The 27,867-nt window shown below is 45.6% G+C and overlaps 1 protein-coding gene across 7 annotated transcripts in view; it reads left to right on the top strand.

The window, feature by feature from the left end:
* clip1a (CAP-GLY domain containing linker protein 1a) overlaps positions 1-27,867 on the top strand; it is a 56,246-nt gene that overhangs the window by 3,587 nt on the left and 24,792 nt on the right. For 4 of the 7 annotated variants that reach the window (XM_088935860.1, XM_088935855.1, XM_088935856.1 and 1 more), the window contains exons 2-16: positions 12,407-12,664; positions 14,509-15,056; positions 16,763-16,887; positions 17,253-17,469; positions 18,123-18,320; positions 18,986-19,089; positions 19,246-19,306; positions 21,729-21,833; positions 23,307-24,230; positions 24,775-24,891; positions 25,436-25,493; positions 25,873-25,956; positions 26,526-26,682; positions 27,063-27,228; positions 27,572-27,787. In XM_088935860.1, the coding sequence (XP_088791986.1) occupies positions 12,583-12,664; positions 14,509-15,056; positions 16,763-16,887; positions 17,253-17,469; positions 18,123-18,320; positions 18,986-19,089; positions 19,246-19,306; positions 21,729-21,833; positions 23,307-24,230; positions 24,775-24,891; positions 25,436-25,493; positions 25,873-25,956; positions 26,526-26,682; positions 27,063-27,228; positions 27,572-27,787 (3,162 nt within the window). In that variant the 5' untranslated portion in view covers positions 12,407-12,582. The remainder of the gene's footprint in view (positions 1-12,406; positions 12,665-14,508; positions 15,057-16,762; positions 16,888-17,252; positions 17,470-18,122; positions 18,321-18,985; positions 19,090-19,245; positions 19,307-21,728; positions 21,834-23,306; positions 24,231-24,774; positions 24,892-25,435; positions 25,494-25,872; positions 25,957-26,525; positions 26,683-27,062; positions 27,229-27,571; positions 27,788-27,867) is intronic. The other 3 variants (XM_088935861.1, XM_088935857.1, XM_088935859.1) reach the window with 2 other exon arrangements.

Here is a 27,867-nt window from a genome sequence, read left to right as displayed (position 1 = left end):
TGGCAGTTGCGGGAGGCGAGTTGCCAATACCAGCTCTTCTCTGTTTTTGTTTTATTGCTCTCTGGTTGGCATCCCAGCTCGGCGCATTAGCTCTGCAGTGCTCATTTGATCAGTACTCTCTTTATGAAAAATGTAGTCACTCTCGTCTTGCTCACTGGCCTGAAAACTGGGGCGGCTGTTCAAGCATGTTCACCTCTGACAGACCCTGAACTCTGGACCCATGTCCGGATTTATGGGTTTAGTCCAGGGATCGTGGGAGTCTGAAACAAACCGTCCAGCCGTGTTGTAGAAACTGATACCCTGGTTTCTTTTAAGAAACATATGATCCTTGGATCAAGAACTGCTAACTACCAAACTGATTAGGTGAGCCAGATGGCTTGGTGTGATTTGTACCCATTCTTATGATCATCTTTTAACCGGTCAAGCAGTTCCACACCTTGACATTCCTTGTGCTAGGTGTACGACTGCTTGTATTGTAAGTACCACTGGTGGAGTGCGCACTGTCACAATAGAAGAGGTCTTTTTGTGTGCTGTAAATCTGACATGCTTACCCCATCTATGGCAGATATTTTAAGACCGGTCTTAGGATACGTGAACCTCCAGTCAACAAAGCGGTCAGACCAGTTTAGACCATTACTATTTTAGCCCCTATATGTATTTATCTTTATGAACCCAACACTTCATTGGATGCAGTGTTTAGTTTTTTAGAAGGGGTATGTGCCACAGTCAGAGATGGTACTGTACGTGTTTTGTACATCCAGGTCATATTAATGTCTTTTGTTGAGCCAGAAAGGAACTTCTTTGTCATATGTTGAACTATTACTTTCCGGCTGTGAAATACTCCCGTACGGAGACTGAGGACCTGCCGACGTGCTCCTCTGCCAGATACGGCCCTTTGTTAGGGCCATTCATTTTTTTTTAAATGCTGCAGTCTTCGCAGGGCCTGTCAGGAGGGTTTAGTGCCACAGGTTTGGCTATTTGAAAGTCCTAAAGAGCCATGTAGAGTAAAGTCCTCCCTACCCTGGCATTACTCTGTCAAATGGGCACCAGCAGTGGGGGAGTCCCTAAAGAGTATTTCTTTAGTGAGGTAGTAATGAATGTGTTTTCAGTGCAGTCTACAGAGTTGCTACAAGCCCAATGGAAATATGCATTGCAGCCGTATTAAAAATCAGTGAAGCGCATTTTGTTTTTGTTTCTAGTAACAGAACGTGTAGAATCTTGCTCTCCTGGTGTAGGAAGATAACTAGGGTTTAGTAAAAAACTGTTAAGCTGTTAAAACAGACAGTGCAGCTCACCTTTTATTTAGCGATTTGATAGGTTCAATCTTGAAAGTTCCTGTGTTCTGAAAAAGCATTGACTCGTAGCCTTCAATTATTCAGAATACTTTGTTTTCCCATGTTCATGCCTGAACCCTGTGTGAAATAAGATCTCATGTTTACTGAAGCGTTCCTGTGTTTAGAGATGCTCTTTACCTGAGAGGTCACCAAGGGGCTGTTGGGCCAGCTTTGAATGTTCCAGTGACAGTACGGATGAAGTCAAGGGCATTACTTTGCAGTTTTGTAAGACCATGCGCGTCATTTCTATATATACAACATTGTGAATGTTTATTAACGTGTACTTGGCAGGCTGAGATATGCAATTTGAATAGATGGGCAATATCCGTGCTTCTTTTTTTTCCTCCGGCAATTTATTTCTTTGGTAAGGCACATGTTTAATGTGTTGTGTTCTAAATGAACTGTATGGAAAATTATGATTATGTACTTTTGTATATTTTGTGTGTCTTGCATTGGCAAAAATTCCTGAACTTTTAATTTCTGTCATGAAACAGATGCTGCTGGGTAGTAAATAAGGGAGCCTTGAAACTTGGGGGTGTCTGGAGTAATGTCTGCAGTACGTGCTGGTTTACCTGTTATAGTGGATCTTCAGATATAAGCATGTCTGCAGAGAGAGTGCCAGTTCTGCGGTGATCTGTATTAACAGGAGTCCAGGTGAGACCCTCTTTGCCAGCAGCTTGTATTGTACTTGTGCTCCCAGCTAAGTTGGCACTTAATGGCTTAAGCAGATGTGTTTTTTATTCTTGCGAAACACAGCCCAGTTTAGCAGTGCAGGACCGCAGATCAAGACAACAAGTAAATAGCTTTTTTCGGCAGTTGAGAGCAAATATTTCTTATAAAAAGACATCTGTGGACTAGCCTGTTTGTTTACAATGTAATAGGGCAACTTCATGTCACCAGAAGTTTTGTTGCCTTGTTCTGAATCGCAGAATATGGCGCTGTGCATACTTGAAAATTTTGTCTATTTTGTAAAGTAAATTGGAGGTTTTACACGTTACTGTGTGCATTTCATTGTGATTTGAACTGCACTCATCAGTGCCGATTCTTGTAAACGCTGATATATAAAAGTAGCAATGCAGTGCTCCTTTAACTGCCCTTTCATGAATAGGCCCATAGAAGTCACAGATTTTTGTAAAATGCAGAAATATATAAAACTAGTCAATGTTCTCTTTTGCGAACTGACGACACTACACGACACTAATGTGCTTTTCTTTTCCAACTTCCAGCTTGGATAAAACAGCATAATGTCTGTTATTGAACACAACTAAAATGGCCTGGTTGTTTCATAGAAAATGAAAAAATAATCACAGGTTTTGGAACAGCTGGGTGACCCTGCACTGCTGCAGCAAGAGGACAAGTGCACTACTTATTTACAGACACACAGTTAAGTAGTGTTCTGCATCCTTGTCCAAAAGAATCATGCCATTTTAATAACTTAATTAAATGTCCATACAAAGCCAGAGTTTGAGGAAGAGGGACTTAGACTATCAGCCCCAGGGACACTATTGATGCTGCAGTGCATTGTTTCAGAACCCGGCTCCTCTTTTCCAAGAATGAGAGATTGCCTGTATTCATTCTGGGCAGTCTATCACTATTGATCGGTCAAGCCTGTTGAGTTAACGACCCTACAGGACCTTGTCGGTGAGCCAGAGGGCCCAGAATCTGAGATTTTGAGGAGAGCCTGACCCCTTCATATCTCCTACTTTGTTTCCCAGTATTTAAGCAATAGACACAGTACACATAAAGCACTTCCTCTTTACTCTTAAGTTCTATTATTAAAGATTTATTTTAAAAAAAGCAGTTTCATCATAATGGGGACTTGCACATGTGACTAGAAGCAATGCTGTTTTTGGAAGTTGAACATGGAAAAAGCAAAAGAGTTCATCAGCTTTTTTTTTTTTTGTTGACGGCTGTTGCCACAATAAGCAGGCACTCTCTTTGGTAAGAGCTGCGCGGGTAACGTCAAAAATAATTTTTAGACATGGATGTATTCCAACATATTGCATCACTGTTCAGGGTTTCACATCACCCTTTAGAATAATCTGCCTACTCATTAAGCTGTCTTTTGTGAAATTGCTCCCTTCCTATGCAGGATCGTGGGGGTGTGAGCGCTTACTTTTTGCAGATCCGTGAGGAAACAAGGAGCACTGTCTATGCTGGTCACACTGCTGGCAACCCAGGGTGATTTTCCATTTTCATTTGTTGAGCTATGGCAGGTTGAAAGGAGGTAGTCTTGTAATCTTGTCCCCTGGATCCTGCATACAAACGGGATTTGGCGTTGGGGACTCGGATGGAAGCTTATTGAAGTGATCTCCACGACGGAGAGAGAGGGGAATTGTGAGCATGTGTCTTGCGCAGCTTGGGGCTCAACAACGTTTAGTACCAGAGAGAGCCCATCTGTCATGAACTCCCCGAGGTGTATCCCACTCTTTAACTCGCCTCATGTCTTGTCGTTCAGTAGCAGAGCGTGACTGTATTGTTCTGCACAGCCTGACAATTGAACTCTAAAGCAGTCGTTTGGAATCCAATGGGGATTTCTGGGTAGTACGACTTGTGTGCTTTGAATAAATTATAAAATGGAAATAGAAATTCTAAAAATATAATGATGAGGTTCTGCATCACACTCTGCAGTAAGCAATACAAGCCAGGACACAGAAACTGGGACGACCTGGAGCTGGAGACCTGCGTGTGAGGACGAACTCATTAAAAAAAAAAATACTTTATCGGGGGGCCGTAGCCAAACCAATTGTGCAATTCAACATGCAGAGGAGAGTTTTTGTTAATGCATTTTTTTGTTGTCTTCCATCTGCAATGCTAATGGCCTTAAATTCCATTAAGCACAAGACGGATCAGCATGCAGTTGCAGGATACTGGCGTTAAAGGCCTTCGCTAGCAGTGCACCTGACTCATCTACAGCTTAGGTGCTTCCTCCCTAATCCATTTTCTTTTTTAATTAAGACTCTAGCCTCTTTTGCATAGAGCATTTAATTCTTTGAGGTTCTCTTCTATTTCTTATCATGTTATTAATGATCAATTGTTAATTATTCTGACATTATATGATGTAGGAACTTTAATACTTGTGATTATTCGAATGTAGCGTGTGCTGGATAGTGTGTATGTGATGGGGTTTGCCGTGTGTTTAAATAATTACAGCAGTATGTCACCGCAAACCCAGATCCGACAGTCCAGGCAGTCATCAGAGGAGCTGCTTCCAGCATTGTACAGCTAGCCGTACTGCAGATATACCAAGGGGCTTGGCTTCCTCCACTCTCCTCCTTCTCCAGATAATGCGTCGGCCAACTGGCCGGTATCGGCTGTCACCCGGCTGGCCTAGAGAAATTGATCATCTGTCGCCCACAACACCCAGAGAAACAAAATATTATTGGCTGGAATATTTAGAGAGCAGAGCATCATACGCTTGCAGGTCATGTCTTGAGATCCACGGTTTGTGCTGTTAAGTACATCTTTCTGAAAGCGGAGAAGGAATCGAAAACTAGTAGGGCTCTGGCTCAAGTGAAATCGTGTTCTGCAGCAACTTTTTCCATCCTCAGTTTAGGCAGATCTGTGCAGAGCCAGGAAACTAATCAACCACAAATAACTAGACATGGGAACTAATAATTAAAGAGGTTGTGGGCCTACTTATTTGATTGCTTAAACAATTATAGGGCCATCTGATCTCAGTAAGGATGCAGTGGCTATAGGATACTGCAGTAGAGAGCAATGATAAATGAGGCCTTGGCTAAAGATTGAAGGAGCCGTGATTTCTGAGGAAGTCAAGCTGTGCAGCCGAACAGCCTTTCAACAGTGGTGCTCGTCTTTTTGTTCTTGAAGGGTTTTGACTTGTTTATGTAGTACCAGAAATCTACTGTGCTCTCTAAAAGCAGCCCCAAGGCATTCTTCCCATGAGTCACTTCTGCACAGCAGAAGTTCCGGAGACAGTCATAGGAGTCCTAGCTCTGAAAAAGAGATTTTCTCAGTTCTGTTTATACTGGGAGTCCCATGACTTGGGCTGTTATTACAGAGTCTGCTGGGTTTGGAGCCAAAGAGCTGGGGCTGCAAACGGAGAGGCGATGGTCAGAGAGCGTGGGGCGCAGCGGGTCTGGCTGGAGGCCCAGACAGGCAGTCAGATTATAGCGAGAGTCATGCGGCTCAGCAGATTACTGCTGCTGTTTACCGCAGGAACAAAGCAGGGGAATATCGGCGTTAGTTTTGTTTTTTGCCAAGTGGTGATTTTCAAAGGCTTCGCAACGCAGGCCCTAAGAAACTTGTCTGAGCAGAAAGCCGTTTCCTTAACCTTTTTTCCCTGAACGCTCTAGATGTCAAGCTGCTTCTGTTTGTCTGTAATGAAGCTTTAATAGTGACTCACTAGTTCTAGTTCATGAGGATCCACCCTGGGTGGGTATTTTCTTGTTTTGGCCCAGAAAGGCCATGTTAGTATGAAACTTTGTGGCTCTCTGACCTCTGGGTCAGAGTCTTGTGAGCTGGTCTTCATCTTCCTTCTTTATTCCAACATATTGGGGTGCTTGAGTACACACAGAACGCAGGGAGCTGGTATCCGTATCTAGAGCTGTTCACCTTCTACAAGGCCTGGCACCATTAATATGTGGCACGATGACACTGTTGCAGACAGGGTCAAGCAGGGGTGCCAGTCAGGTTGCCCGTCCGCAGGCCTGTGCCCCCCGGGCTGCGAGGAGCCTCTCTTCACTGCTCACTGGCCTGTGTGAACAGTGGCTCTTTGTGTTGGCTCCAGCAGCGCATCTTGTCCATGACACAGCCCCTTTATCAGAGCCCCAGCATGTTCTCAGTGAGGTCAGACTGGGAGGGCGTACGAAACCTTTTCCACAAAGGCCTTCTTTCCCAAGCTGTGAGCTTCACAAGAATGACGCTGGGGAGTGAGAGAAGAGGATCCCTGACACCCATCTTGTCCATTTGCCCTTAAATATTGTGGATTCACATTGGAGGAGGAAAAAAATGCATTTTTGCTTCTGTGCGTCCTGCTTCTCATTTCCTGCACTCATGATCAGAGGAACATCAGAATGGCTTCCTTTTTTTGTGGCCCTTCATCCCATTCAGCTCATTTGATTTTTAGTAGTTGTTTTATCTGGTAATCACATCCTGCCGTTTCTTGGAAGAATTTGATTTAAGGGTAGTGGCATGCAGAAGCCATAGAGGACCCCAGACCCGAATCATTCTAGAGTAGTCGGAGACGCATTTCCAGATCATTTTCTTGCCAACTGCGATTTGGATTTTGGGCTTAATGCCTTTTTGTCTTGTAAGGGATAAAGAGAGTTGCTGATCTGGCAGATTCAAACTTGTCCTTAGTACTCTGTTTAAATCTGAGCCCGTTCTTCCTTTCCATGTATCTGTCTTGTAACCTGCTTGCTGCCCTGTGCACCAGCTGGCGCAGTGGGGATGAGTGAGTGATAACCAGCTTGCTGTTTTCAAAGGATGTTTACATTTCATGCTTTTTGTTGTGGTAAACTGTTAATACACGGTTAAGATAAATAATATAGGCAAGTAAAAAATGAGGATCCTTCTATTTTTTCGTGACTACAGGTCACCAGGCTGTACTCGAAGTCTATACTGCAGCCGAATCAGTTATGAAAATCATAAAAATAAGTGAAACCAAAATCTTGGAGAATGTTTTCCCAGCTGATGCTCATAGCAGGAACTCGTATGTGTGTGGAACTGGGATATTACTGACAAAGTGCAGAAGCTGTGAAATGTTCTTGTTGCTAATAAAAGGGCAGACTGCCTAGTTAATTAGGAGAAAATGGTGCATTGGAATGGCCACCTGCAACATGACTGTTCCGTTTATCTGCCTTTCAGAAAGCTGCTGTATTACTATGCATGCATGATGCATTACTGAGTACTTTGATTTTGTGCCAAAAACACAAAGTTTTATATCTGATCTTTTTTTATTATATGCATTGGTTTGGTTTTTCACTTCTCAGTCCCAGGTATCAAGACTGAAAACTGTGCTGGCAGGGGCGAGATCTCTGCCGCTGCCTGTGGAGGTGTTTGGCTGTAATTTTCATTATGAAACTTGGCACGAGACTCTCGACTCTTCCATGTATCCGCTCCTCTGTGGCAGGCTGCCAAGTGACCTTAGCCATGCCGTGAAGGGAACCGTGATACCGGTGCTCAGGGAGCAGAAACGAGAGCGCTTTTTCACGCAAAGTGGGTCACAGCGGTTGCTGTGGTCCTTCATCCAGAAGGAGAGGGTTAAAATCCTCTTCTGTCCAATCAACATCCACGTGTTTGGAGCTGCATACAAATCAGATTTCATCTTTCCATTATACTGGTGATCATCTCCATATAACTGCTGGGCATGTAATACACTTGACACAAAGATATAAAAAATACAGCCTCATATTTATGCAACGGCTTGCGAGAACAAAGCCTCTTATTCTTCATTCAGTCCCAGAATCGGATTCCTATACCCTGTCCAGCTGAGAGCCTGACGGTGTTCTCCTTTTCCAGATCGGCTTTTTTCAAACCCCAGCCTGCAGAAACTAGAAACGGGGTGCATGCTATCATCTTACCTTTTTTAAGAACCTGACCAGTCTTTGGACAGCCTTCGTTTTAATGGCACAGGCTCTGACACACCTCTTTGGCTAGCCCTGTTGCAGGGCTTTTTGAGCTTTGATGTGTGTGCTGTTGGGCCACCGTGGACTGTCCAAGAAAAGGTGTCGGAAGCTCTTCTGTGCACTTCAGTGCTGGGGGTCTCCTGTGAGGCTGTGAGAAAAACCTGTTCTGTCCCCCGTTGCCCCAGCATTGCTATGGCAGCGATAGAGGGCTCTGAGAAACCCAGAGTGTTAATAATTTACCAAAGCTGTGTAAGCGTGAAGACATGACTGCCTTACTGCGTGTTTGAAGATCACTCTCTCAGCCTTTGTGATCTCGGAAAGAAACTGGGGGTGATTGCCCCGGCCTTGCAGCTTTCTCCCTGAACTCCACTTTTACTTGGATCTGCATAGCTGGAGGAAAAAAAAAAGATCCCTTCTTCTAATCCAGCTCCCTGCAGACCTCAGGAGTTAAGCTAGAAGCAGTGATAGGGACCCTCACGTGACTTGCTCTGACTGGGGGTTAATAAAAGGGAGCTGTGGCTGGACTGTTTGCTCAGGAAGAGGTCAGTTTGATAAATCCCCAGAGAGTGGAGTGTTCAAGAGGCAGAGCAGAGAGTGCAGTGATTAATTCCTAAGTCCTCTGCGGCCTGTTACTGCTCCTCGGAGCCCAGCACTGTTTAATAGACACGGGCTGGAGAAGCTGACTCCTGTTGTTCTGAGCACAAGACAGTTTCTTGTTTTCCTCCTCTCCCCGAGTCTCAACACCTCTAGTGGCCACTGGGAGACTTGCACTTATAGACGAGCCAGCTGTAACTGTTTTTCCGAAAGGTGAAATGGGGCACGCCTGGCTCGTGAGATACATGCGTGTTAGTTGGTTAGGGTTTGTGCAGTGTGCTGTTGAGGACTCTCAGTCTCTTTCCCAGGCCTTGACAGCTGTAATTGCTAAGCTGAGGAAGAAGCCCCTCAGGATATGCCGGGCCAGGGTTAGTGTTTATTGGCGCTGGTGATCATTTATTGTATGTTTTATATGTAAGGGAAGCAATCAGAAGCTTCATGTTAACCGGGCACTAGCTGTTCAAGTAGGCTTTAAGACCAATTAATCTCCCTTTCCCTGAGTGAAGCCTACCTCTCTTATCTGATAATCCCCTGGAAGCCTCAGAGCACGGCACTGGTAAAAAGCCTCATTATCCTCCGTTTATACATACCCTTCCTCTACCTGTGGTACAAAACACCACATTAGAAGACCGAAGGAAGACTGGAGACACAAACTACACCATAGGAGTACCCTTCCCCCTGAAATGCAGTAATGTGAAGTATACTGTATACAGTTATTTGCTGTATATAACAATGTGCAGATTTAGGGGAAGCATTAGCAATTTCTTTAGAAGTTTCAAGGTATCTCGATGAACAAGTGATGGTGGTATAAATATACAGTGCCTGAAAAAAGTATTTTCCCCCTTCCTGATTCCTGAAATATGCAGTTCTGCGAGGAAGAGTGGGCTAAAATTCCTCTACAGCGATATGAAAGACTGATATTGAATTATGTGAAGCATTTGGTTGTGGTCATTAAGTGTACAATTTTTTTTACTTGTCTTTGTAGATAAACCAGTTTATCAGTGATAAGCTGCTTTAGGTCTTGCTCATTGAACAGAACGTTCCTTTTTAGAAGAAAAGGTGAACATTTTCCTGCTCTGTGGGCATTGCTACCATGATTAAGGACAAGAGGGAAATGTGAATGTGCTGTCCTTCAAGTGATAGTGGCTGAAAAGTATTTGGACCCCCCCCATTCGAGTATCTGGGCCGGTGGGCTGTCCTGGGGCACAGTGGTCTTAGAAGAGAGAAACCTTTGTCGTCCACTTAAGATCATGTTTCTCAGAACCAGCAGGTTGCCAGTATATATCTGATTAGTTTCATTTGAAATGTTTTCCTGCACTTTGTACAAGATGCAGAAAGCTGCAAGTAAAAAGTGATAAGTAGCAATAAAGAGCTCCCATCTTATTGCTTCCTGAGCAGGGGAATTTCCTGTAGTTTTCTAGTCATTTTGCAGCCCAACATGTTAGAATGATACTGGTGGGAGAAGAATTGTTTCTGCTGGCACCGTGAACCAGGTTTGGAAAGTTCTCATTTCTCGTTATATGGTGATTTCCGTCAAGACCCTGACTGAGGTCTGCTCTCTCGTCTCTGTCCTCCACACTGCAGTTAAATGAGATGAGTGAGGTCAGCGTGTTGGTCTGCTTGTGACTTAGTATTTTTAGAGAATGAATCAGTCACGCACCAAGCAGGGCTGGGAATCCATTAACTGATCCACAATTGTAAGCAATGCTATTATACGTGCTAGAACTACTGAGAACGTATCCTTTAGCAGATTTAGTTTGGTAAATACTGAAATGAGATTGCCAGTCTCAGGTAGTTCAGCTAAGATTCTTATCTGAAGCGAACTGACGAGCTGCTAGAAAAAGAACATAGTGCAGGTGTAATCTAATAAAATGGTCAAATCAGTTGTTAACTGTGAGGCTCAGTCCTTAATGCTTTAAATTTCATTAGTTGCATTTGATGCCGTTTTCAAACAAGTTTTGGTTTCACATTTTAAGAGGATGTATGCCGTTTTGAGAATGAGAGATTGAGAAATCCTTTGTGCAATTCAGCTGAGATACCCCATAATTGTAAGCATTGACATTGCCTTGCTCTGGAGTTGTTCTTTCATACAATATCTGCATCAGGCCTTTCATCATCTCACTCAAAATCATCCTACACGCAGACAGCCTTCAGTAATGGGCTCCTGGCTGAGGAAGGTGGCAATCCAGACTGCCATATTCTAGCTGGATTCAACAGACACCTTTCCCTTTCTGTTGCAAGTGAGAAATTTAAAAACATGCCGTGATTGGAAGAATACTTTTGTACAGTAGGTACACAGAGTTACACTGCGGAAGTCTGATTGTTAACTGTTTTCCATTTGGATACACATTTCTTCAACAGGTTCACCAATCTGGTAATGTAGTGTAGCGCAGAAACCACTGGCAAATGTTTAGCAGCCCAGTATTAATATTCTCATCAGGTCTGGCGGCGTGATGGTCTTTCCATGTATATCAAGGACATCCACCTCGGACATTATGCAAATCTGCAGCTCTAGTGCCTCCAGTCCTGAATATCAATGTATGTGTTTTTGAATTAATTAAATCTTTGATATCTTGACCAAACAAGACTCATACCTTATTGTACCTGTACCTGCAGGTTCCTCCCCGTCAACCTTGCCTATAGAATTTGGAAAATGTGCATTATTGCAAGTATAGGTCATTAAACATGATATTGGACCACTTTCATCAAGTGGTTATTTTTTCCTGTGTGTGTAGGGACCTCAGTGGTTTTTAGGTAGCGAAGCTCTGGTATCAATTTACAGATGGTGAGCTTATTGATGGACAATTCATAAAGAAGAGTGTCATTACTCTAATGCCTGCAGCTGTGTGAAGCATATATACTGTAAATGTCAGCAAGCAGAATGAGCTACAGTGCAGAGAGAAGCCTCTGTCGCTGAGGCAGAGAGAACACCGATGCATAATGTTGTATTTGTCATAACTGGAGGCTGCTAAAAACTTAAGAAAGGTTACCAAATAGGGGAAGAGGCCATTCTACCCATCTAGCCCTTCTGCTAGTTAGTAGTTAATTGATCGTAGGACCTCATGTAGCCCTTTCTTCAAAGAAACCAGGGAAGACATTTACCGTCTTCAGGAACATGGCTGAGTAGCTTGTTCCAGTCTCCCACAACCCATTGGGTGAAGTGGTTTAGAGTTGATTTGGGTTTTAAATAAAATCCACATTGTAATCAGCTAATGGAAAGACTTATTTTCTATTAGCATTATCGGTAATACCGAATAACTCATGCCTTGTTATTCTGGTACTGTATGTAGTGCCATCGCAGAGATTGTGTTCTGCAGTTCTCGGGCTTGTGTTACTGGTGACCTGAAGTAACCTCGCTCTCAGCACCGTGAGAAAGGTGACAATGCAGGCTGTCCAGCCTGAGAGACGCGTCTTTAGGCTTCAGTTAAGTTGGAAATATGTACACATTGACAACATTTTTAGAATTTCATGTGGTCTATCTGAGCTGGCTTCTGCTTCAGTCCGAAAGAGTGCCTCCTGTGGTGAGGGCTGAGACAACGCAGCGCGACTGGGCCTCCATCAGAACTCCGAGCCGGTTCACAGGGGCGTTCGGCCACGTGCGGAGCTTTGTGCCAGGTTTAGCCTCTTTTCTGAGTGGATACCTCCCTTATTCACACACAAGGTTCACGAAAATCCAGTCTCAGCGGCTTTGTTTTGTTAAGCGAGTCTTGAATCGTCAGGCGTGGGTTTTTTTTCCTGTGCGCGCTCGCGTGCGGGCGGCTTGGCGATCCCGGTGACAGCGCAGTCAGGCGGCCGGGCCTTTTGTGTTCCTGCTGCCGCCCCCCGCTTTGCCCTCTTCCTTCTGAGACTGTGTCACCCTCACGCTCTTTCCCTCTTCTCTTCCTGCAGGTTTTCTTTCTTCCCCCCCTCAGTTCCTGCCTTCCTATTCCCCCCCCCCCCCCTCCTTGCCGAAGACGGGGGGGGCGTGTTAGAGTGGGGCGCGGAGCGGCTGAGTCAGTGGTTGGGAAGGGCTAGCCCCCACCAGCAGACAAAGGCCAGCGGACTCCCACAGCACAAAGGGAACGATGAGCATGCTTAAACCCAGCGGGCTGAAGGCTCCCAGCAAGATCACCAAGCCCGCCGGTGCCGCCACCAAAACCGCCTCTGGTAAGAGCCCCCGTTTCTTAACATCCCCTCGCTTGTTGCCACAGCAACTGAGTCCGCGAGGGCCTTTGTGATCGGCCTTTGTCATTAAAATACATTTCTGTGACTTTTTTGTGTGTGTGGTTGGGGGGGGGTTGGTTGATTTGTGGCAAATATTTGAAGATTTCTGAATTTTATTTGGGCATGTTGTCCGTTTGAAAATATTCCTGGCTTTTCTTTGGTATTGTGCTAAAATAAGCCAAACTGTGCTGCTAAACAATTTCCAAGAAAACTCCCCAGAACACAGAGCGCGTATATTATGGGCCAGTCATCCCATCCCAGCCCATTTGCTGACTGTTTTTAAGAATCAGTCAGTTCTAAAAGTCAATTCATCGAGTGTCTTGTAGCCTCCTACGTCCTACTGTACGTCCTACTGGGGAAATGTTTTGAAGACCACTGTAACAAACCGTTTTCATTTTGTTCATGAGCTGTAGCACCTTTGCCAAAGAGAGTGAACATAACCTTTATTCTTACACCGTGCCTGGTGATGAATACCGTCAAATCCCTTTGTAAAGGTCCTGGCATTGTTGTAGTTATTATGATGTTTTATTGTTGGTGCTTCCTCTCCCTCAACAATGGGTGATTGAGCCATCGGTGCTGAGTGCAGAAAGAGCTAAAAGAACAGTTCATTAATCTTCCTGTCATTCTCACCTTGGTCACATGTAGTGTTTTTGGCTTGCATTGGTGTATAGGTACGGTGGTCTTTAGCTTAATCGGAGCGTGCATGCCAGGAGGGGTCACACAAGCCACATACGTAGTGTGTAGATTGAGCTTACAGTTATTAAAAGATGAATGAATGTGTCTGTTGCCACGTTACAGCATTAACTCTTGGTATCCACGGAAACTGGAGGCCTGGTTTCTGACATGCAGCCATGCGCTTGTCTTGATGCGAGCTGCTGTATTAGGAGGCTGCACATTGTGCTTCCCATTCAGGAGCAGGGCTTTTTCTTAGTAGGCACAAGAGGGAAGTGATGGAAGTCTCCCCAAAATCTGCATGCACAGAGGCAGGATTAGGATCTGCCCTTACTTGCCTTTCTGATACAACAGAAGAAAATTGGCAAAAAATACTCTTGTGTTTCATTAAGTCTCTTTACAGTTTTACTTAACCGTTTAAGTGATGTGCTTTTTTTTAACAACGAGAAAATCCAGTATAATGCAGTTTGCTCTTGGCACAGAGGTTCATTGGTATGTCTTCTGGTACCTGTGCTGTTGCCATGGTTTCCAAGATTCTGTTCTATAGAAGAACAGCCTGTTGGTGTCCTGCTCGCCGCGTGCTCCACTGCCTGCGTGCTCTCGCAATGAGCTGATCCAGAAGGGAGAACACAGTTGCGCATTTGTATTGAATTAGAATGGAAGCAGATATTCGAGGCATTTCCGGCTTATTGTGTCATTTTCAATGCTGAATAAATTGTTGCTATTTACTGGTGGGATACTTAAATTCTCTCCTGTTTTGATCTTACTCCTTCAGATTTGTATGTCTGTGTGCATTGCAGAGCAGGCCTGCTTCAACTCTGGACCCTTCCAGTGCGTCGCTTTGATGAAAGCAGCTCCTTAAAGAAACAATCGAGTTTATTAATCAATAAAGGAGCTGTCGCACTAAATTGCGGTGTCTTGGATTAAAAGGTCTGGTAGTTAAATAGTAGGGCTGCAGGGTTACTGGTAGGCACTGATTGCACTTCAAAATGTGGCTCTGGCCTAGATGTGGTGCTGTATCGCGCTGTATGTGTTATCCACCCATAAGGAGGGGTGCTGTCTGCTGCCAGTGGGTGAAGGTGATGAGAAATAATTGCAGTCTGTCTCCTCCTCAGCCCCAGCCAAGCAGGCCTCTGCAGACAAGTCTGCTCCAGGGCCAGGCCCGTCCGAGGTGCAGGAGGATGTCGTCGGTGATTTTCACGTCGGGGAGCGGGTTTGGGTCAATGGAAACAAGCCCGGTTTCATCCAGTTCCTGGGAGAGACCCAGTTCGCCCCGGGACAGTGGGCGGGGATCGTGCTAGACGAGCCCATCGGGAAGAACGATGGCTCGGTGGCCGGGGTGCGGTACTTCCAGTGCGACGCCCTGCGGGGCATCTTCACCCGCCCGTCCAAGCTCTCCCGCAGCGCGGGCGCGGGGGCGGAGGGGGAGGCCAACGGCACGCAGACGGCCCCGGCGTCCCGCGCCACCTCGCCCACCTCCAACTCCGCCAGCCTGGCCTCGCCCACCGCCCCTCCCGCCCCGCCCAAGACCCCCGCCGCCGCCGCCACACCCACCACGCCGGGCGCCCTGACCCGCGCCACCAGCGAGTCCATCTCGAACCTGTCCGAGGCCGGCTCCGTGAAGAAGGGCGAGCGGGAGCTGAAGATCGGGGATCGCGTGCTGGTGAGTCTCCTGCTGGCTCTGATGGAATAGCGCAGAGCTTGCTGGACAGCCCTCGTCGGTGTCGGAATGAGATTGTGCTGACATCTCCATCCGCAGGGACATCTTTCTGTCCCCGGAATAGGGAATTTAAAGGGTTAGGGCACTGTCAATGTCAACATCCCATGAAAAAGTACAATTTAGTCCTGTCACTTTGTGTAAAACGTGTACACCTTTGCACACCTGGTTTTATTAGCTTGTTTGCCAAGATGACTATTTCGCAAATTAAGGTTTTGCTTACAGAGATTTGGCTAGTTTCATCCTTTTTTAATTTTCTAGTTTTGTCATAGTTGAATGAGTCATGCTACTTACCCAGCATGCTATCTGTGTCTTTTATCATAAAGTTCTTTAATCAAATATGACTGTATATTAACATGAGCAGCTCACCCCACCCTAATTACCTGGCCTGTTTTTAAATAATGCTGATTTTGGAATATAGATGTAGGTTAAAGTATAGAAGATAATCTGTGTACATTACAGGGTTTTATGAAGTTAGAAATACGTCCATCCATGTTTTGTGGAGGCCAATTGGTATAAAGATGGGATGTTTGCATTGGAAATAAAAGAGTTTTAAAAATGCTTTTGGTTTCTGGGAACAGAGAAGAACATTTTGCCAGTTCGCAAGCTTGTTTTAAAAGGGATGTGTGTGCTGTGGGGCTGCCACCCTGTGCATTTCAAAAGATCTCCTTGGCTTTCATCATCTTTGTCTTGGCATGAAGTTAGCCACCGTCTCTTGGCATGTACATCATTAGTCCACTTCAATCCCACGCGCTCTCCCACCCTCTCTCCCGTATTCATCCTGCTCAGGACAGAAGGAGCGCAGGCCGAGTGGGGTGTTCAGTGATGGCTGTCTCACTTTCTTGTTTATATTTACGGCTGTTTGAACAGGAAACTGATGGTCTGTTATGAACTACCACAGGAAGAGCTTCAAGCAGCCAAAAATAAACAGGAGCGTATTTCTAATCGGACCATGTGGTCAAAGGCTGATGTTTTAGCATGAAGGCAGAAGTAATGTTTTTTCCTGTCTCTTGTCGTTGGGATATACTGTACAGTAACTGCAGAAAACATTTAATCTGGGAATGGGAATGAATTAAAAATTTTATTTATTTTAAAGCTTAATTAAACTATAGACTAGGTTATTAGTTCTTCAAATTTGGCATAAACCACTGTATCTAAGCACATCTTAAAAAAGAATGACAACCAGAACTGTAAGAATCTTGGAATGTGTTGTTGTGAGGAGTGGGATTTCTAAAAACACATTTATAGATCTGATTATGATTATGAAGATCAGATATAAAATTAATCATACATCCCGGTGAGATCCACCTTTGTCAGTTAGCTTTACGCTTAGCCTCGCCTGTTGCTGAGCTGAGCCTGACTGGCCCGTTCACAGTGCCTTTGACAAAGACCACCCAGAGACAACCCAGTCAAGATGAACAGTGAAACAGATGAAGTCGGTTTAAAAATGGGGACACAGGGTACTTCTGTACCCAAAGGGTTGTGGGCTTATGGAACAAGCTACCCAGCCCTTGTGGTAGAAGTCCACGCTTTGGCTTCCATCAAGAAACGTCAGGGTGGGCTCCTTGGATCGGTAAGCTAACAGCCACCAACCAGGCCAGGCGCGCCCAATGGCCTCCTCTCGTCTGTAACTGCGCTGTGTCTCCCGGCAGGTTGGGGGCACCAAGGCGGGGGTGGTGCGCTTCCTGGGAGAGACCGACTTCGCCAAGGGGGAGTGGTGCGGGGTGGAGCTCGACGAGCCCCTGGGCAAGAATGACGGCGCTGTGGCCGGAACCAGGTACCCGCCTTTCTCTGCTCCTTTGTGTCGGTGGCATCGGCACTCCAGTGGTTAACACTGGGCAAGGGTTGGTTTCAACTCGGACATAAAACACGGCATGCTCCAGTGCCTGGCCGTCTCATCTGAGTCCGGACAGACAAGCACCTCATTGCTTGTGGAAGTGTTTCTGTTTCGTATGTGGAATGGTTCCTGCTGTCACCATTGCCTGTGTTTGAAGGTGTTCATTACGAGTGCTCTGCCCTTCAGGTACTGTGTAGCTCATTATCCGAAGCACTTCTTTACTGTCTCTGCCATGCTGTGGGAAAGGGAGGCGTTTGTGGGGACGTTTAGATATTTAGAGGGGCTCATCTTTTCTTGCTGCCTAGGTACTTCCAGTGCCAGGCGAAGTACGGGTTGTTTGCGCCGGTGCACAAAGTCACCAGGATTGGCTTTCCCTCCACGACGCCGGCCAAGTCCAAGACCACTGTGCGCAAGGTGGTGGCCACGCCGTCGGCCCTGAAGCGCAGCCCCAGCGCCTCCTCCATCAGCTCCCTCAGCTCGGTGGCCTCCTCAGTGAGCGGGAAGCCCAGCCGCACCGGCCTGGTGAGACCCCGGGGCCTCGGACCCCCTGCCGCCCGCCTTCCTTGCCCACCGGCTGTAATGTTAGAATCTCCCGCCTGCCATTGCAGGGTGTGACTGCCTTTACATTAAGGGTCTGAAAGGCTGTGTTTAATATTGCCAACCCAATATCGCTGCTCAGTTTGTTTTAGCGGTAGTTCTATCAGGCTGTCAATAGTTTTGAATCTTTATGAGTGTAAACTTTGCCAGTGTTCCTTTACGATTTTTCTTTCATCATCTTTGCATTTGCAAATCCTTCCTCGGTTTCAGTGCGCTGTGTGCGTAACAGAGAGAAAAATGAGGTTCACAAAAAGGTGGAATTGTGCAGGAAAGTTGTTTTTTTAGCGGTCTTGTGCACACAGGATGTTTGTGTGCAAAAACAAGACTTTTGCAGCTGAGATTGTGCAGTTAAGTAAGGGGCTACACATACAGTAGCAAGCACCCCCAGAGGAATTGGATTACGCTGTTTTGTCCTGCACTGGGCACTGCCAGTTTGATCTTTTTAAGGAAAAGAAAGCTGAGGCTGGGTGTGCTGTTAGACTGCAGGCAGCTTTCAGTTGCATTCGCTGTGGGAGTGACTGCAGGGCGGGTGAGTGTCGGGCGGGTTGACCTACTCTTGTTGCCCACTCCCGCCCCAGCTGACGGAGACGTCCTCGCGCTACGCCAGGAAGATCTCGGGCACCACGGCGCTGCAGGAGGCCCTGAAGGAGAAGCAGCAGCACATCGAGCAGCTTCTGGCGGAGCGCGACGTGGAGAGGGCCGAGGTCGCCAAGGCAACCAGCCACGTGGGGGAGATCGAGCAAGAGCTCGCGCTGCTCAGGGACGGCCACGAGCAGGTGAGGCCGGGCTGGCTCGCTGCTGCCCCCTGCCTGCCGCCCACGCTCTTCAGCGCTTGCAGCAGAATCGGAGTATTGTTAAAGAATTACAGAGGCCATCATTCCTATTTTCTGTCCTTGACTTTTCCCACCTGAGATGTGTTATATGGAGACATGTGGAGTCAAATAGGGAGTCATAAACCTGCACATGTGAAAGGTGTCATGTGGTAAATTCACTGCAAAACTTATGTAAGACTTTCATTTACCTCACTGACATATCATTATTGAGAGGATGATATCAACGGATTTTAAAATGCATAGTCTGTTTTTTTTACATAAGTGCATCACATCAGGGGTGTGCTATACAGTCCTGAGGGGTCGTCATGTCTACTGGTTTTCTGGGTCTCTTAAATACTGCCACATCTGAAGAGCTGGGAGAAGCTGTTCAGTTGGTCCAGTCAGGCCATTAACGAGCTGGTTTAGCTCGTTAGTTGGAATGAACACCCACATGACTGATTCACAACAGTATATGGGAGTTCTAGTAGTATTCAATGGCACATTCCTGGTTTACATCAGGCTGGCTGGCCAGACCAGCAGTGTAATATTACAGTCAGGCTATGGCGTGTGGTGATAGTGTCATTCGGTATCTATCTGACTGGTGACTCCTGTCTGCTGTGTGCTCCCAGTATGTACTGGAGATGGAGGCCAAGATGGACCAGCTGCGCACACTGGTGGAGGCTGCAGATAAGGACAAGGTGGAGCTGCTCAACCAGCTGGAGGAGGAGAAGAGGTGAGGGTCAGGGACAGGGGACACTGTCCTCTTCCACAGCGCTCATATGGGGGCCCTTAGCTGGAGAAGGAATTACGAGAAGGCTGGAAATTTAGAATTTAGTTTTCCCAACTTTTGGGTGCCTAGGGGTGACTGTGTTGCTTTTGTGTCCAACAGGAAAGTGGAAGACCTGCAGTTTCGTGTGGAGGAGGCTTGTATTACCAAAGGTGACCTGGAGGTAAACAGACACCCAGAAACCTGGAGCCTGAGGCTGCTTCAGGGGATAAAGATGAAATGAACTGAAAACACAAATCCACATAGATCGGCAGTTGAGGAAGCCAGAGCTCTGAGATTAGTTTTTTTTGGGGGTTATTTTTCTTCATTTTTTTTCTTCTGCTCAGCTTGGCACCTCCAGCTGGGTGGCAGCATTGACAATCTTTCTAATGGCCCTAGATAACCACTTTATTTTCTTATTTTTGTAACAAGTGAAAGCACCAGTCTTGCTTTGCTTAATTTAATACCTAATACACAATAATCATCCTTTCCGAATCTCAGGAGAAAATTTTGTAAAGGTTAAAACTGGCAACCTTTGGTTTAGTGTTCTCTGTGTCCCAAGATTAGTTACTCTTAGACAGTGGGCTGTACAGATTTATGGTGCTTTGTCCCTGAGTATATGTGGACATATTAGTATTTGCAAATAATTGCAAATGATTGTGGTGGCTGTTTCTTTTCTTATCAGCATTCAATATTTTTTTTGCATCTTTGCATATTTGCATAATGCATATTTTCTCCTTTTGCATTATAAAGATAATTGAATGGTGGCTACAGTATTGTGGAAGCCAAAGAATGAAAAAATAGTGTCCCAAGCAAGAATAGACAGGAACAGCTCAGAGGAAATGGACAGAAGCTGGAGAATGGAAAGTTTGAATTGGAAATCTGAATATTTTATGCCTAGGGATAGAATAGATAAAAGTCGTATGAGATCAGTAACGGATTTAGGTTTATTTGTGCTCAGCCACGTTTTTGTATTAAGTGTTCCACAATCCGACGGAGCCTTGCTCTGAATATGCTTTCAGTCAGACTGCTCTGGGAGGGTTCTCTACAGCATGACAACTTTTTCCGAACCTAGATGTCCTCTGCAGTTCCGTTTAATTTCGAGGTTATTGTAATCTCTGTGCTGTAGCGAGTTCAGGGTCACCTTGCTTTCATTAATAAAAGAATGAAAAGTAGCCTAAATTGGTGCAAGCCTGTTTGTAGGAAGGCTGCAGTGCAGATATTTAGTGCTATGGTAGTTCCCAAATAGAGCTTCAGAGAACCAAACTGTGCCAGTTTTCCCAGCAACGTTGGGTGTCTGTGAAGGCATTTAAACACACTTTGCCACACCGTCCAATCTGGCGTAGTAAATAATACGACCCATTTTCTTTTCCCTGCTTAAAAATACTACAGAACTTGAAAATACATTCATTCTCTTATCTTGAGGTAGACACCAGGCCTGTCACTCCATTGGCTTTTTATTATAACTTTTTAGTGGAGTGCGTTCTGTCTGCCAAGGCTGTTTCTGCCAAGGCTAATAGCCGGCCATTATAAATTGCACGGCGGCCATCTGGTTATCGGGATGTATCGTGTCCCTTGTTGCTATTTATGAATGTATGTATATATTTTTTTCATCAGTCCAGGAAAAGCCCCAAATTTGCCAAAGACACCCTACGTTGGAAATCAGATTTAATCCAAAGGAATGTTCTGCATTGAATTGGTTCCAACACTAACTACACAGTTCTTTCAGCATCGACTTTATTAATTGTGTGCATGTTGCTCTCCAGCGATATTTTTAAAAGTGCTCTGTGGATAATAACTCCGATGATGTGCTGTAAACCCTTCAATGAAAGTGATCTGTTATTGCTGCTGTTCTCTTGGTATCCACTGGTGTGCCTTAGCAGATTGACAGTGCAGATGTCACAGCTGAGCAAGCCACTGGGGATACCTTAGCGCTATCACACAGCTCCCTATTAATTTTGTTTAATTCCAAAATTCATGCAACCTTATTCTTTTTGTTCAATCATTTTGAGTTGAATTTTGTTTCATAAAAAAAATGCATTAAAAACAGAGATCATTTGAGGCTTCTGGGGGTTTATGGTATGTATTTGTATTAACTCCTCTAATACGCATTGAACTAAAAAAAGGCTTTGGCGATGCTTTAGAATAAGCAGCAGTTTTACGTTCTTATGGGCCATGCCATGAGCATGCATCGTTCATGAGAATGCATTAAGCACATTAAAGACTTGATGGCAGGGACAGGTTTTACTGCTGTCACCACTGCTGCTTACTGTGATGTGTGGCCACTGGACCTTTTCTCTGTTTGTGTAAAAAAACAGAGATACACTTACTGCATGATCCTTTTTTGTCCATAAATCTTTTCTTTCTTGCGATCATCTCACCTTCGATCACAACAAAAACAAATCCATTGCCCTCAGCAGCAGCAGCAGCAGCAGCCCCATGCTCCCTCTCTTGCCCCCACCCCTTCTCACCCTCCTACTCTTCTCAGCCACTCCCCTCCCGGTGAAAGGCGCTGGCAGCACGGCCTGCATGTGGCTCTTCTCCCATCGTGCTGGCATGTGATGGTGGCACTGGTGTGTTCTCTTCCTCTCCCTTTTTACTAACAGACGCAGACCAAACTGGAGCATGCCCGCATTAAGGAGCTTGAACAGAGCCTGCTCTTTGAAAAGACCAAAGCTGACAAACTCCAGAGAGAGTTAGAAGACACTAGGGTAATGGATCTTGCTCTGTACAGTCTGGGTAACAGGCTTCCTCAAGTCCCCAGAGAGGCCCAGGGGGTTGGGGGGTGATTAAGGTCACCCATTATCAGCATTTTCTCATATGTCACTCAGGGAGAAGCAGAAATACTTGATGGGCCTTCAAGGCTTGACGCTTTTTTAGGCAGGCCTCAATAAAAGCATGACAGAGTGCTGGTTGAATAATGAATAATCTACAGTCAGACATATCAGAAGATAAATGCCTTGTTTCAGTTTTTTTTGGTCCTCACCCCCGGGTGATTACCCTCATGCAGCAAAAATTACAGCCCAAGGCAACCAATTGTGAAACTGGTGCAAAGGATTTTATCTCAGCAGATAATTCTCTTAACATTTTTTTGTCCTTTGTTTTAAAGATGACAAAACTGTAATGCTCCTTAAAGTACTACCACACAAAAAAAAATCTGAAATACGATGTCAGGTGGGGGAATTGAGCTCATGTTGTAAGTCGACTCATTTTTTTGCTTGCATGGCGCATTTATTATAAGAAGCATAGAAGTTGTTGAGTAAAAAACAGCAGGTGGAAAAGATGTCTGAGCACTGCTGATTGGAAAACCACAGTCAAACAAATTGGACTAGCAACTTTATTTCAGAATTGTAGACCAATTTAAGGAATAGGTCAGTAGTTTATTAACATGCCAATAACTGCAGTTTTGAGGACCTGGATAATGATTGCACATTCATTTCATATTAATAACTATATATTTACAAACTCTGTCAATGGTGACAGCCAGGATTATCAAAGGTCATTCCAGGGCAGTACTGTGTTCCAAACAGACCCTAAACTGGAAAGCTTTCCACTTCATGTGGAGGAGTAGGCTTGGATGGTGATAAGTACTCTTGAGACTTGGCTGTGTGTGTGTGTCCTGATGCCTGCGTCTGTGTTCCACCAGTCTTGGTGTCTGCCCTGGTTTTCCTCCTGCTCTACTGCACCGCACCCATGAGCTCATGCTGGTGCCACTTCCCACCTGCCTCTTCCAGCCCGTCCGCTTGCCTGGGGCTGTCCTGCTACCGGCTCCTTCCTTTCCTCTAGACATCTACTGGCTTTGGTCCCTTTTTTCTGATGATTTCTAGGAGCCTGGAGTGCAGACGGTGGCAGAATTTCTTTCCGCAGCTACTTGACCTCCCTTCATTCCTCCATGAAACTAGCCAGCTGAAGTTAGCTACCTCTTATGGTACAGAATACACTTCAGAGATTCCCTTTCTGATCGCCAGTCTTTTTCTAAGCAGGCTACTAAGGGTTATTGGGCAGCAATTCAGATGTTTGTTTAGGGCCTGCTTGGAACAGACAGCTGACCTGAAATGTCCCAGCAGGACGAGACTTAGCCAGTCATCCCAAAGAATGTTACTTGTTCTTTCAGTCTTTGCAACCAATATCTGTTGCAGAAATGAAAAAAATGACTTTTGAGAGAGAAATGTGATGTTCTGTAGGTAGCCACCGTTTCGGAGAAGTCCCGAATTATGGAACTGGAGAAAGACCTGGCACTGCGCGTGAAAGAGGTGGCAGACCTTCGGCACAGACTAGAAGCCTCCCAAGGGTCGGGAGACACGGACTCGACCACTCCGTTGCTGGAGGAGCTGAGCTCACTGAGAGACCAGCTAGCCTCCATGAGCAGAGATCACCAAAGTGAACTGAAAGCCTTGAAAGAGAAACTTGAAAGCTCGGAGAAGGGGCATCAGCAAGGGATGTCCATGGTGAAGGCAACTGTCGAGAAGCTCTCCAAAGAGAACGAGGTGCTGAAGACCAAATTGAGCCACGCGGACAAGGAGAACTCGGATGTCATTGAGCTCTGGCGGTCAAAGCTGGAGTCTGCCATTGCCTCCCATCAGCAAGCTATGGAGGAGCTGAAGGTGTCCTTCAGCAAGGGGGCAGGAGCTCAGTCGGCTGAACTAGTAGAGCTGAAAAGTTCCCTGGAGAAGATCAAGCTAGGTCACAAGACTGAGCTTGAGAACATCGGAGTCAAGCGCGATTTGGAGAAGGTGGCATGGCTCAAGGAAGTTGAGGACCTGAAGGCCAAGCTGCTGGAGGTGACGGAGGAGAAGGAGAAACTGGTCGAGAACCTCAAGACCAACCTGGAGACTGTGGAGGAGCAGCATCTGGTGGAGATGGAGGATGTCCTGAGCAAGTTGCACAACACCGAGCTGAAGGTAAAGGAGCTGGAGGAGCTGGAGAACGTGGCCAGCGAGAAGGCCAAGCTCATGGATAGCCTGAAGGAGCAGGTCAGGCAGGCCGAGGAGCAGCTGACCGCCCTGGAGTCCTTGCGGAAAGCACAGGCTGAAGGTAATGAGGACCTCCAGAGACTGAAAGCCAAGCTGGGGACTGCAGACGCCCAGTCAATCTCTCAGGGCAACAAGGTGCGTCCCTTCATCTCATCATCTTATGTTGTCACCATGATCACAATATCCTCTCATTCTAGATATTAACACTCATTACCATTTTGTCTTTAAGCTATGTACCAGCTTTTTTTTTTAAAGATTAATCAAAGCCTTCCTATTCTGAGATGGTGTGTATAAACTCTTAGAACAGATGAGCAACTTTTGCAGGTTGATTGGCAAACAAAATATTGAAATCTACATTTTCCTTACAATGCCCCATTATTTTTACTTCCGAAATAGGGTAATTTTAGTGCTATTGCTTTTAGATTTGCATTGCTTAGCTGTGAAGCAACAGTCTGTTGGTCAAAACAGAACTAAGTCCCTACAGTCCTCAAAATGTCTCTCAAGTATGGCTTTTTGGTTAAAAAAGCAGAAACTCAGGAATGTCTTGAAGGTGTTCATTAAAGTCATTTTTTTTTACTTTTATTTTTTTTACATGGATGTGTTCTGTTCACCTTTATTTTCGTTTCAAGTTTTGTTCCCGTTTGTTTTCCCTTCACCCATTTCACCAATCGTGCTTCAGGTCAGTGAATTGGCCAGAGAGCTGGATGGGAAAACACAGCAGGTCTCTTCTCTAGAGCAGAGCCTGGCTACCCTCAGCCAGGATAAGAGCTCTCTGGAGCAGCAGCTGGAGAGCCTGGTAAGTAACCACTTTACTGTAGGTCTTGTGGTCCACTTTGCCACTGGAATGCAGGTAGGTCCATAGAAACCCAGGAGCTGTTCATTCAAGCAGAGTGGAAATATTGTGTGTACATTTCACAACAAAAAGCACTGTTTTAGGTTATCGACTGAATACATAAAACATTTTATTGAAATTAATAAGGTTAAATAGCAAGGTTTGTATTCATAAATAAGGTTAACATAATGAGGTTCACATTAATTTTTTCTCAATTAAAAAGGATTCTTAGCGCATCTCAAGAAATTGGTTTGCCACTAGAGGGCGATGTGACTCTTCCCGTTTCCCTTTGAGCAATGAAATGTTTCAGAGATGCACCTTCTGTTATATCAAAGTTTTTTTATTTTTAACAGAGGTACATCTGCTTGTTTTTTGTAATAATTTGTGAGACGTCTTATTAAGTGTCTGCATATTGGAAATAATGTTTCTATAGCAATTAACATCCCATTTAGGTGAAGTTATTGGAGCCTCAGTGCCGGCGTAAATCTTTGTTCTCTTGGCTTTCTAGAAACAAAAGCTCGATGGAGCCTCAGATGATCAGAATAAAGTTCAACGCATTATGCAAGGTACAGTGAATATTCTCTTGGTGTGATTAGTACTTTTAGGACTTACTACTTAGTTTTACTCAGTTTTGTGATTGTGATGTGAGCATCATCTGTAGTATATATTTTCTATATGGAGCCTTTTGTAAATGATCCTATATCATTGAGGTTAGTGGTCCCTTTCAAATCAACCAAGTTGTCGCAGTGCTCTCTGTGCATGGCCTGTTCTGCGATTCAGAGGTTAGGGGTGCTGCTGGGGGTCCTGTGGTTAGGCAAACGATTTTTGAATATAAAAGCGAGTTATTTTGCCCCAGAAACAGAATTTTAGTGGCAGTTCAAGTTGGTTTATTATGGTTTTATTGTTTTAGATATTTCTTGATATTTGTTTCCTTTTTGATTTTAGAAACACTTGAGAAACTCAGACAAAAAGAAGAGCAGTGCTTGTCCTTGTCTGCGGAAGCAGAGACTATAAGGAGCCAGCTTGCAGGTTTTTTGCCTTTCCTTCAAAGTGCTGTAATAATATAAAAAGATGATAGCCCAACGCGCACATGCAGCACATTCACACACATATTTACACTTTACAGACTTACAGTAAGTTGAGACACATGTACAGTCCATCAGCCCACTGTCTTCCACAAAGGAAAAGACTCCAATCCTGGTCCCACAGGGGCTGCAGGTTTTCTAGGTCTCTCTGAAGCAACAGCCCCTGAAGAGCTGAGAGAAGCTACTCAGTTGATCCACTTGGTTGCTGCTTTAGCTCATTAAAAGCTGGAATGAAAACCCACAAACACAGTGGCCCTCCAGGACCAGGACTGTCTTCTCCTTAACCATGCCAAAGGTTTTTGGGTCGTCACGTTATTTAGGAGACAACAGTTTCTGCCTTCAAGTTCTCAGGCAAGAGATGGCTGTATGTTCAACATTGCCGAGATATTTGTGACTCAGAAACATTTTGCCTTTAGATTCTCTTTGCTTCTACCCGTGCATTTGACCTGCAGTGTAGAGAGAATGTTAACGTTATTTTCTGTTAATTTGCTTTGTTTTTCCTTCCTATTGTAGCAATGGAAAGGAAAGTCAAGGCAAGTGACGAGAGACTGGAGCAACTGGCCCAGGACAAAGCGAAGCTGGAGGGCGACATTTCAGATATGATGAAGTCATCGGGGGACAGCTCTGCCCAGCTCACCAAAATGAACGACGAGCTCACTCAGAAAGAAAGGTACCCACCGTGCCCCTTCCCTCTCAGTCTGTAGGCTCTCCTTTTTAGGGGACTGCGGTCGAGACGTGGCTGCTGGGCTGAATGTTTGTTCCAACAAAATATATCCAGTCAGCCAGGAAATGTGGATTACACAAAGACCCCTCGATCCATTAGGTTTCCTAGCTTGGTTTCCATACCAGAAGTAATCAATCAAAGGACAGTATGAAATGTGGATGCGACGTTTCTTGATAAAGTTGTAATACCTGCGTCCACCATATATAACGTCATTGCTGAAAGTGGGTGGGTGTGGTTTGTCTTCATCCGCCTGCTTCAGTACCAGTGCGGACTTCTGCGCTGCTCTCTGCCCACGCCTGTCCTCACCAGGGGGGTCCTTTTCACAGGAGGCTGGAGGAGCAGCAGAAGCTGCTCGGGGAGGCCAGCGAGAAGGCGGCGCGGGCCGAAGAGACCCTGCAGCTGGCCCAGGCCCGCGCCGAGCAGGCCCGCCGGGAGAGCGAGGAGAAACATCGGGCCGGACTGCAGGCTCTGCAGGAGAGGCTGGCAGAGCTGGTAAGGACGCCTTGTAACCCGGGCTGCAGGTTAACCAGGGTGGCCATCGCTGGCTTCTGAGCGGTGGAGTAGTCTGTAGAGGTCTGCAGCCCGTGAACCTCCCCAGGTGAGCTCTCCATGCTCAGGAGAAGAAGCTGACTGGAAAATGGTATCCAGGTTTTTTGTTCAGGAGTTTGTTCAGCCACAATGGCTGCCCCCTCAGTCTTGTTTGCAGAGAGGCTTGCTCTAAACAGGACTCCAGGCCGGAGACCTCACTTGCCATATGTATAACACAGCGTGCTTCTTGTGCTTTAATGAACACCCCAAAGGGTCTTCAATACCTGTTTTTTTTTTTCCATATCAGGAGAAGGACGTTGCCAATAGCCAGGCTCAAAGCAAGGAGCTGCAGGCCTCTCACGAGAAGACACTGAAGGAAGAAACCGACAAACACGAGCAAGCACTGAAGGAGCTGCTGCACAAACAAGAGCAGGCCGAGCAGGCCCTGCGCAGCTCCCTGGACAAGAACAGAGAAATGGAGACCGTAATCGCTGAGCTCCGGCAGCATAAGGAAAAGGCCATGGTACGTGCTTTTAATTTGCAATAACACGTAATTAAGAAAGACACCTATTTTTATCAGTTGGTTTTCCTTGATATTGTATA

Source organism: Atractosteus spatula, chromosome 17, assembly GCF_055471065.1.
Source record: "Atractosteus spatula isolate fAtrSpa1 chromosome 17, fAtrSpa1.hap1, whole genome shotgun sequence".
NCBI lineage: Eukaryota > Metazoa > Chordata > Actinopteri > Semionotiformes > Lepisosteidae > Atractosteus > Atractosteus spatula.
The sequence above is the reverse complement of the archived record's forward strand: the minus strand, read 5'-3'. Positions and strand labels throughout refer to the sequence as shown.